The following is an 11,376-nucleotide window of genomic DNA, read 5'->3' on the forward strand; positions in this document are numbered from 1 at the left end:
ATGGGTGCTGAGAGCTGGGAGATAAGCCTATCAGGGCAAGACATGGGTATGGTCAGATACCCATTTTACCTTTTCTAGTCCACTCTGAGGTCCTGGAAGTGGATCTTGTCTCTTGCTTATGTGATTCCACCCACCTCCCACAACCCCCACCCCAGCAGCTGGGCAGGACCCTCCTGGTTTCTCTTCCTTCCTTGGTCTTGGGTCTTTCAGGATGAGGCTAAACTCTTGTGGGCAGAGCAGGCTGGTCTCATTCCTGAGACTGGGAGGAAAGCATTAGATCCATCCCTGAGTTCTCGCTGGAACCCTGTAGTGCTTCCTCCTGGCTACATCCTGCTTTCTACCATGGGATTTCTTGGCTGCCTGCAGGTTCCTACATGAAATACAGCTGAACTGTGCTGTTAACAAGATGAGCGTGGACAACCTGGCTACTGTGATTGGTGTGAATCTCATCAGGTCGAAGGTTGAAGACCCTGCCGTGATCATGAGAGGTATGGCCAGTCCCATAGTGAAAGCAGGTACACAGGAAGTAACAATTACAACACTCCCCTTGATATTTGTGCACTGCTCTGCAGTTTGCCAAGCATTTTCAGCTGGTTATGTATCTCATCTGAATCATGCAATAGCCTTGTGAGGTAGGCAGGGCAGGAATTGTGTCTATTTTTCAGATCACAACAAAGGATAGAGGTCAAGGGTTTGCCCAGTGGTCCCACAGTACAGTAGACTGGTACAAACCAGGAAGCCAGGAACATAGCTAGCCAGTGTCTCTTAGTCTTTTATTACTTTTGCATACCCTTAGCCAGATTGAGCAAGCAGGTTTCATTTTATTTTATTTTTACTTATTTATTGAGTTGGAGCCTCACTCTGTTGCCTAGGCTGGAGTGCAGTGGTGCGACCTTAGCTCACTGTAACCTCTGCCTCCTGGGTTCAAGTGATTCTCCTGCCTCAGCCTCTCGAGTAGCTGGGACTACAGGCATATACCCCTACACCCAGATTTTTGTAATTTTAGTAGAGACAGAGTTTCACCATGTTGGCCAGGCTGGTCTCAAGCTACTGACCTCAAGTGATCTTCCCGCCTTGGCCTCCCAAAGTGCTGAGATTAAAGGTGTGAGCCACCGTGCCCAGCCAGGTTTCATTTTATGAGCCAGCCCACAAAAAGGCTGCTTATAAAGCTGTGCTGTGCAGGCTTCTGAAGCTGTGTCCTGACACAGAGTACTGATATCTGCCATGGGCGTGGGGGTAGAAAGCCTGGTACATATTTGCTGTGTGTCTGATAAGAAACCATAGATCATATTGAGGACCACATCAGGAGAGAAGGATGTCTTTATTTTCTCTGCTGTTTTATTGCCTACTTTCCTGATCAAAAACTAATCCAGGGGACTGTTGGCTCCCTCTGAAACAGCTCCCTCTTTCATTCTACTCCCATGTCCTTCTATTCCATCCCTTTCAACATAATCTCCAACTCCAAGCAATTAAAAAGGGTCTTTTGAGAAGAAAAATGAGGCCCTTCTGGGCCGTGTAGTTTTAGAACCTAGTTTGGAGACATCCGCAGGTGGGGATCCTTGAGGACTGACTACCTGCCTCCTACACTACACTATAGTTCTCTTTCTTCTTTCTTTCAGGGACTCCTCAGATCCAAAGAGTGATGACTATGATGATCAGAGACCATGAAGTCCTCTTCCCCAAGTCCAAGGATATACCCCTATCACCCCCTGCCCAGAAAAACGACCCCAAGAAAGCTCCAGTGGCCCGAAGCTCTGTGGGCTGGGATGCCACTGAAGACCTCCGAATTTCTAGGACAGACAGCTTCAGTAGCATGGTAAGGCACAGAGAACCTTTCTGCTTCCATTGGGTTCTTCCTTTAGTCCAGGCCGTCCCACGTAAGGTCTGCTCTGGGATAGCAATTTGGGGAGTTTTAGGTCATGCAGTGTCAGTGGGCACAGCTGGTATAGACTCATCTGAACACACCTTGAAAGCCTGGCCTCTTTCCAAATCTAGTTTCTACTGGCATCTTTGAGGGGGGTGAGTGACAAGTGTGCCAATCGCCCAGTGACTGAGCAATGAGGGTCCTCACCGAAGCCCACTCTAAAAGAGAGACTCAAATACAGTCCAGAGAAGTTCAATGGGAAAAAATGTATACCACATTGTAAATGTTTTGGTGGGAATTGTTGAAAATTCCGGGTGAATGTCCAGAGAAAACTGGTTTCCTGCTAACCCATGAAACGTGATTCCTGTCTCAGAGTATGTGATGTGTTTGTGTAATATTTCTCATTCCTCGATAAGCCGTCTCAGCCATGTCAGCCCCCACGTTTGTGCTGAAGGGTTGAAACTCACGTTCCCAATGTCCAAAAGCTCTGCTGACTCTGAAATGTAGACTATGTGAGGGCAATAATTTACAAAGGTCAAATATTTTTATATATTTATAGGAACAAATAGTTTTACAAAGAACATATGAACTTTATATAGTAGCTTGATCTTTATGTGTGACCAACAAATGGATTTCAGATTTCTAGTTGACCAGATGATTCAAGTTACCTACAGTACTGTTAACCCTGAAGATTTTTTTAAAAGGCAGGTAGTGGGTGGTAGTTGTGATTTTTCTTAGGATAGGTGTTTCTGGATGCAGTGCATTCTACTAACACTCTAAAACTAAAATAAGATTTAAAAACGCTCATACTTCATGTAACAAGATCATCCCACAGTCCGTGAGAATAGCTATTATTGTACTCATTTAATAGATTTGTGCCATTTCTTGATTTCTGTGGGTAGGCACTATGCTGGGAAATTTACACCACTCACCTCTAGAGTCCTCATGTTACATAACATTGTAAGGCAGAATTTGTCATTCCTATTGTGTTATTGAGGAGCAGAAACTCAGAGAGGTTGAGCAGCTGGCCTAATGTAGTAGCACTAGCTTGTTATAGAGGAGGACTCAGATCCAGTTCTCCCTTCAGGACCCAGGTACCTCTAACTCCGGGTGGGGTTTCTGAAGCAAGTGATTGGCTACAAAGGTAAAGGGAGGGCTTGAACCCGATTGTCTGATTTTATGTTTAGGTCTCACTTGATCTTAGCCAAAAGGCCAAAAAGTGATTGATTTTATGTTTAGGTCTCATATTCTGTCTCCTTTTTCTTTATAATTTCATTAAAAAATATATCATGTATGCATATAGTTCAAGTAATCAAAAAGATAGGAAAAGGTATACATTGAGAAGTTCTGCTCCCTCCCACCCATCCCATCCCTCTCTGCCTTAGTTTCTTATTTATCCTTCCAATGTTCCTTCATGAAAATATAAGAAGACATGAGTGTAAATTATTTACCTCCTTTTTTACACAAAATGTATTATAATTCTCTCTGTCTCTATAGTCACACACATACACATACAGTCATACACACACTCTTACACACAACTCTGTATCTTGCATTTTTGTACTTAGCAGTATATCCTGGAGACTTTTTCATGTCAATACATAGACAGCTACCTCATATGACCTCATGTTTTCGGGAGGTGTATAGTGTCCCATTCTGTAGATGTACCAGTCCCTATAGATGAACAGACTGTTTTCTGTTCTTTTCTGTTCTTTTCTTTGTCTTTTTTTTTTTCTTTCTTTTTTTTTTTTTTTTTTTTGAGACAGGGTCTCACTTTACTGCCTAAGCTGGAGTGCAGTGGTATGATCACAGTTTACTGCATCTTTGACCTCCTGCTGAGGCGATCCTTCGGCCTTAGCTTCCCAAGTAGCTGGGACTACAGTTGCATACTACCATGCTGGGCTAATTTTTTTTTGCATATTTTTTTGTAGAGACAAGATTTCACCATGTTGCCCAGACTGGCCTCAAACTCCTGAGCTCAAGCGATCCACCCTCCTCAGCCTCCCAAAGTGCTGGGATTACAGGCGTCAGCCACTGCACCCAGCCTTTGAGTTCTTCATACTACAAACAAAGCTATAATAAATAACCTTGGGACCTCCTTTTGTACTCAGGCAGATGTATTTCTCAAATAAATTTTCAGAAGTGGGCTTGATGGGTCAGAAAGTAAATAGATTTGATTACGTGATTTTGAAACAAATTATTGGAGTTTGTGTCTTTTTACACTTCCGGAAGCAATGCATGAAAGAGCTGTTTTCCTACGGTTTCACCAACAGAGTGTGTTGTCAAATTTTGGGGGCTTGCTTGTCTAATAAGTGAAAACTGGCATTTCAGTAATTTTAATGTGAGTTTCTCTTATTATTAGAGAGGCTGAACATCTTTTCTTATGTACGAGGACTAGCTTCATTTTTTCCTCTGTGAGCTGCCTGATCCTGCCCTTTGCCCATAATTATATTGCTTGTTGATCTCTTTCGTCACAATGTTTATGAAGTTTATCTGTTAAGGATAATATGTCTGATATGCATAGCAAATACTTTTTGCCATTTTTTTTTTTTTTTTTTGATTTGGTATGTGGTGATCTGTTACTCTTTTGATTTTTGTTCTTTTTAATTTTTTAGGTCATGGAAATCAAAAGGTCAAATTTATCAAACTTTTATGGCTTCTGGGTTTTCAGTCATAGTTACAGAGACCACCCATTCTAAGATTACATAAGGATCCTACTTTAGGACTCTTTAACCACAAACAAACACTTGATTTTGGTGAGCACTTCGTCTCTAGAACATGGTTCCCTAGTGCAATATCCTTTTGGAAAAAAATGCCAGTGCAGATAATCAATTGATGTGATACATTAAGAATTTCATAGGTATGCTCCCAGGAAACATTTGTTTTGGGGTCTCTAATCCTTACCTTGGGAGCGTGACACACAGCGGTGAAAACCCCATGTGACATCTGTGTCTGTTTCTTTTCTAGACAAGCGACTCTGATACAACCAGCCCCACCGGACAGCAGCCGAGCGATGGATTTCCGGAGGACAGCAGCAAAGTACCCAGGGAGAAGCCAGGAGATTGGAAGATGCAGCCTCGTAAAAGGACTCAAACACTCCCTAACCGGAAATGTTTCTTGACATCAGCTTTTCAAGGTGCCAACAGCAGCAAAATGGAGATCTTTAAAAATGAATTCTGGTCGCCTTCCTCAGAGGCTAAGGCAGGGGAAGGGCACAGGAGAACGATGTCTCAAGACTTGCGCCAACTTTCTGACTCCCAGCGGACTTCCACCTACGATAACGTCCCTTCCCTGCCAGGGTCCCCTCGGGAGGAAGCCAGTGCACTCTCTTCCCAAGCCTGTGACTCCAAGGGAGATACTCTTGCCAGTCCGAACTCTGAAACTGGGCCTGGAAAAAAGAACTCTGGAGAAGAGGAACTTGATTCTTTGCAGAGGACGGTCCAAGAGCTACGAAAGGAAATAGAAACACAGAAGCAAATGTATGAGGAACAGATTAAAAAGTAAGTCAGACAGAGGGGCACTGAGAGGCACTTGGCTTCCATCTTTAGAGATAAGAGGGATTGTTCCCACCCACCAGAGAAATCACATCATGAAGCTTCAGTTTGGGGAAGACAGTAATCTATAGCAGGTCTAGGAAGGAAAGATTAAAGGGAACAATGAGATGACTAAATTGGTGAACACTCTAAACTTTAGACTAGATTTAGGAAATGTAAATATCTAGCTTAAGTAGCTTGATCAATAATTTCCAAACAGTGGTTCTTTAAGAATCAACATGCTTTAATTAATTTAAAGGAAATTATTATTTTTTTTTATGTTAAGGTCATTCATTGATTCTGCAAATATTCCTCGAGCCCCTCCTCTGTGCCAGGCACATTCTAGTTGTTAGGGTATAGCACTGAACAAAAGAGACAAAAGTCCCTGCACTTACAGAACTTCTTCCAGTGGGGACAGATGGACAATACAAATATATAATAAAATATATGTTATATCAGCTGATGGCAAGTGCTGTGGAGAAAAATAAAGTGGGTCAGGAGGTTGGAAAGTTCAAGGAACGGGTTCCAATGTAAAATAGGGGGATCAAGGAAGGCCTCCCTGAGAAGGCAGCAGGTGAGTAAAGGCCTGAAGGAGATGAGGAGCAAGTCAGGTGCATAGATGGGAGATGACTATGGCCGGTGCTGAGGCTGTGAGAAAGGATCAGGCCCCCATGGTCCCACCCAGAAAGAATGGAAGCTGCCTGAGGCCAGGGAGAGTGATTAGCAGATGAGGGTGGAGAAGTACAGGAGGCCAGGACACAGTAGGGATTTGTCAGCCATTGGAAAGCCTGAGTAAGACAGAAGCTTCTGGGTGGTTTCAACCTGGTTTATGCTTCATTGGCTCACTGGCTTCCCATTGAGCACCGGCTGCAGGGGGCAATCAGAGGTGGGAGGCCAGTTAGGCAGCTATTGCCTCTGTCACATGCAAATTCCCAAGATCTGTGCACACAATTTGTTCTCTTGGGTAAGTAGAGTATTTTCTTGAAATATTTTTCACACTACTGATTGGCCAGCAAATTTGTTTTCAGGAGAGAAAACCTTGATCCACCTGTGCCCATATCAGCACTAGTCATGAGGCAGTGAAATGTGAATTCGTGGGCTCTTAGATTTATGGCTACGTCTTAGTCCATGCAGACTCGGGTATCTGAAGGGAAGGCTTCTGTGAGCCCTCATTCATTGTTCCACACAGAGAGCTGCCATCCAGAAGCAAAATGTAGCTTGTTTATCTAAGAACCTGAAACCAACCAGTTTGTAGAATTAAAGACTTCTGTGACATCTTGGCAGTGATCAAAGCAGTCCCATAAAAAACTCATGCTGCACTCACACATGAGTATCTTCAACAGGGTAGGAAAAGAACTGGCTGCCACAGAGGTGGCTGCTCCTTCTGAATGGAACAGAGTCCTCTGAATCCACCAGTCGAGGAAGCCTCCCATCCCAGGCTCCTGAGCCCACACAGATTCCACCTCCCACTGGAACCCATGGTCGGGATCTAGCACAGTGCCTTACTTGGAATTTCTTCCAGAACCAGAGGGGTACAGAGAACTTGGAGAAGAAAAGTAGATTTGTAATGAGAGGGTCAGAAGGAATGAGACCAATTTAGCTTTAAGAAGAGATAGGCAGGGGTAGGCAAAGTTCTGAAGATGGATTGTTACCCACAGAATAGACCAAAGCCCTTGAAGGTAGAACCCAAGTTTTGGGCTCACATGGGAGCTCGAGTCTCCCTTGTGCAAATGGGCAGGCCATTTGGGGAGAAGGGAGGCACATTCTACAGAATGAAATTCTGAAACAAATTTCCAGTCACACAATCAGCATATGTATACTCATTGCTAAGAGTTAATTCAGCACAGCCTGGCAGGGGGCCACTACATTAGGGTTTTGGCCAGTAATGATGAAAATCCTGGCAATTCAGGAATCCCACAGATTTTTCACCTAGCGTGGGATTCAGAAGAGAGGATGAGACTGCCAGGATCACAGCTCCCCAAAGGGCAGTTCCCTCTGTTTCTCCAAATCTTGGTCCCCAGGAGATCCTTAATAAGAGAGGGTGCTGGTCTGTGCTCTCCACTGACATAGGATGAGGAGGCACTCATGAAAAAGAGGTGTGAGAAATCTGGAATATGGATGGGGCTTCCAGGATTGATACAAGGTGCTATGGGAGTGAATATGTAGATCTATTAGAGCTGGTCTCTTCTGTCAAAGACTTTGTTATCGGGTTGAAGATACAAAACAAAATGACATGAAAAAAAAAAAAACACAATAGATGTCACAAGATGGTGTTAAATGACAAAGGAGGGGCTCAGAAGTGCTGTGGGGATTCAGGTTTCCTGGGACATCTTCATCATCAGGACGTAGCTGAGAGGTTGGATAAGGGTCTTGTGATTTGAAAAGTAAAATGAACAGCAGGTTGTGAGCAAGGGGGAAGGAAGAGCCTAGAACGAATTGCCATATTCTTTCACTCTTTTCTTTCCTTCCCTGTAGCCTTGAGAAGGAGAATTATGACGTTTGGGCTAAGGTGGTGAGGCTCAATGAAGAACTGGAGAAGGAAAAGAAGAAGTTTGCAGCCCTAGAGATCAGCCTCCGCAACATGGAGCGCTCCCGGGAGGATGTCGAGAAGAGGAACAAGGCCTTGGAAGAAGAAGTCAAGGAATTTGTCAAATCCATGAAGGAACCCAAGACCGAGGCTTAAGGATCCCAGGAGTATACTGCAAGGACAGCCCGAGAGGGGCCTAACTCGACCCCTTTCTCGGTGCTACCTGATGACGGGGATACAAAATTACTCTCTGAGAGGGAAAGGATATTTTGAGGGAAACATTAAATTTCCCCATAAATAAATGAATAGAGTTTGCAGGAAGGTGAGGGTGAACAGAGATGTGTGTGGACATCTCTGACCATCCATCGCTGTATTCAAATGGATTTTGTTATTCCACTCCGGTCTCAGGCATGACCATGTCCAACGAAGACATTCAAGGCAGCACATCTCAGGACCCAGGCAATAGACTGGCCCCAACACAGGCTGGGCTGAGGTGTGATTAATTCTTTGTTTTTTGTGTGGAACAGCTCACCTTGTCAGACAGCCTCAGGGCATCTCTGAGACACAGGGGCAGAAAATGACATTCATCTTTTGAGTCCTCATCCATGGAGTGCTGTGCTTGGGTGGCTGCATCTGCTGAGGCGAGAACCCCATTTTTCCACCCCACCATGATGCCCGTTCTCCAGGTCTTCTCCAACTTATTATTAGGCTAAACCAGAACAAGCAACAAACTGTATTTATACAAGCAAAATTGATGAGAAAATTATATTCAAATAAAGCAAAAATTAAAAAGCAAGGCTATTGCTAATCCATACAGCACCTTTGTGAGAATTAGCAAAAGACACTCCTCCCTTGGGGCAGATGGCTTGCTGAGCAGGGCATGGGCTGAATTTCAGTCCTGACTTGCCTTTCAGGGACAGGTGTCTCTATACTTCCTGAGTCCCCATTTCTTCTGTGTTTCACACAATTGCTGTGGGGATTACATGGGAAGATACAATCTAGTCCCTACTTGCTTTTTAATTGTAGATGGAGGGCCTGGGAACAAAGGCTTCCTACTATGATATGATTTGTTGTGGGTTTGGACATTAATTGTCATGATAATAGTTTCTTTTTTCCTGTTTCACCAAAATGCAAATGATTTTACCCTTCAAAGGGACAACAGGCACTGGATGATAGGTGGGAGAGGGGCTTTCCTAGTGGACAGTTGATTCTTCCCCTTCTATGTCAAGCCAGCCTGGCAGAGGCCCTGGTCAGGCCCTGGACCTCTAGGTAGGTTTGTTGAGTCCTTTTTTGTTGTTACCATTCTAATTAGATGGTCTCTTTTGACTGGGTACTTCATCAACAGAAAATGTTTGAGCATATACCCCCCCAATATATTTATTTATAAATTATATACATGTACTACTATAGTACTCCATAATGTATATTATAAAACACACAGGACAGGAATTGAATAATGAGATAAAAACAAAGATCAATAGATATTCCCAAGTGTGCTTTCAGCTCTGGAGACCCCTGACCCAGTTGCCCAGCAGGTATTACCTGTACCAAATTTACATCTTTCATCCCATTGCTCCCATAAATGTGCTTGAACTCTTGAAGCCCCATGGCTTAATTAGTGGTTTGGAATCTATGGTTGCCTCAGTGAGAGTTTAGCCTTCCCCAGCACGTGGGCCTCCTCTGTCATTCCTTTTTCTCTCTGTCTCCTTCATTCTGGTTAGTCCTCCCTTCCTATGGCCATGACTTATTACCCACAGAGTGAAAGTACAGACAGGAGCATCAGTGTTTCTTGGTCCCACTACTCAAGGCCTGCTCCACCAACGCCAGCCCCTTTGAGGACCAGATTGATGGAGGAGGGGACGACTCTTACAGCATTCCCATCTAGGCTTGCTTGCAGAAGATTGAGGGGAAATTCATCTACAACATTCATAAGAAAAGCAATAAAGTGTTGGGATTCCTGAGCTGTAGGTGTTTTTAAATTACAGAATAGCAAACATGGAAACACTTACTGACCACCTGGTTGACGTTAGTGAGTGCCTGCATTTCTGCCAGGCACATATCCTTGTGTTCTCCCACAGATTCCTCACACTGACTCTTTGGGAACTAAAACAGAGTTGGATATGGAAGTGGCTGCTGTCACAATTTCCAAAGGAAACGTTTGTCTGAAGGTACAAAGAGGAGGCTCTCAAGTCTGTTTTGAGGCCCATGTCATTGGACCTTGCTGGGTCTGGAAGCCAGAGTTCATGCTGAGTGGAAGTGCCACGTTTGAATTCCAACTACCTCCTGATCTGGCAATGTCTCTCATTCTATTTTTTTCCACCAGTATTATGAGGCGACAAAGCAGATGTTGGCCTCAGAAGCACCAGACAGCCTGCAAGTGTCAATCCTTTTTCACAATCAAGAGCAGAGTCTGGCTCACTTCAGTTGCCACTATTTGCTCCTGTGCCACCTTGCATACAAAGAGAAGACGAGAAACGGGGTTTTTTAGGACCCTGGGACCTTATGAGTGCAAGGGTCATGCAAACCCCTTCATCCTGCTGGAAAAGGCTGGGAGGAGGGAACCCCTGAGGGCCAGAAAAGAAGATCTGGAGTCTGATGGCACTGTTTTAATGCCCTCAAAAGGCATGCATGTGATTGCATGACCAGGTAGCTCCAGGCCTCACCTGGACCAAAGGGCCAGGTTCTAGAAGGCAATACCTGGAGACTGACCTGTGTCGGGTGTGCTGTTGGACTCTGCAGCAACTACCTGTACTTTCAGAGCCCTTCCATGGAAAGGACTCCATCAAATCTGCCTTTTTCCCAGCCACACCCTCACCTCTATGTTACTCGCTCTCCTCTTTGCTCATGGGCTGAGAACCTAGAAAGGTCTTCAGTGTGCATTTGAAAACCCCTTGCCCTCTTCCCTCCCAAACTCCTTTTCTGTCAGAGCCTCAAGCTTGTCCCTTATCAGGGTACTCTTAAGTTTGGGGCAGATGTGATGCTTTTCCAGTAAGTCTGCACACTGGATAGGACAATTTGTACTAGGCTATTGACTGGGATGATTCCCCTTCCAGTGGATTCTGGTCAGAGCCTGCAGTCTGGAGAGACCATGTGTGGCACTCTTAGTGCAGAGACAGCTGCATAGGATGTAAACTAGAAACATTTTGTTGTTGTTGCTGTTTTGACCAACTTCCTAAAACTGCTCAAAGGCCTGTCCCCTCAGAAAAGCACGAAGCAGGAGACTCCCACGCTGCCCAAGGCCGCTGAGAGGAGGAGGCCAGAGAACACAGTGGCACAGCAACAGCTGGCTGGATTCCACAGGCTCTGGACCAGAAGATACGTGTACACGAACGCCGTGTAAACTTCCACATTCCACCACTTCCTTTCCAGATAGCGGCAGTGGTCAGGTCACGTGCTTGCCGGAGAGCACAAAAAACACTTGGAGGCTGCTTCTGCAATTAAAATAGGTTGCA

At 44.7% G+C, this 11,376-nt stretch overlaps 1 protein-coding gene across 1 annotated transcript in view; it reads left to right on the plus strand.

The window, feature by feature from the left end:
* Nucleotides 1-8,720, plus strand: part of ARHGAP25 (Rho GTPase activating protein 25) — a 91,499-nt gene extending 82,779 nt beyond the window's left edge. The window contains exons 8-11 of the mRNA XM_010367638.2: nucleotides 367-488; nucleotides 1,620-1,816; nucleotides 4,832-5,364; nucleotides 7,873-8,720. Coding sequence (XP_010365940.1) covers nucleotides 367-488; nucleotides 1,620-1,816; nucleotides 4,832-5,364; nucleotides 7,873-8,080 — 1,060 coding nt within the window. The 3' untranslated portion in view covers nucleotides 8,081-8,720. The remainder of the gene's footprint in view (nucleotides 1-366; nucleotides 489-1,619; nucleotides 1,817-4,831; nucleotides 5,365-7,872) is intronic.
* The last annotated feature ends 2,656 nt before the right edge of the window (nucleotides 8,721-11,376 follow it).

Source organism: Rhinopithecus roxellana, chromosome 17, assembly GCF_007565055.1.
Source record: "Rhinopithecus roxellana isolate Shanxi Qingling chromosome 17, ASM756505v1, whole genome shotgun sequence".
Lineage (NCBI taxonomy): Eukaryota > Metazoa > Chordata > Mammalia > Primates > Cercopithecidae > Rhinopithecus > Rhinopithecus roxellana.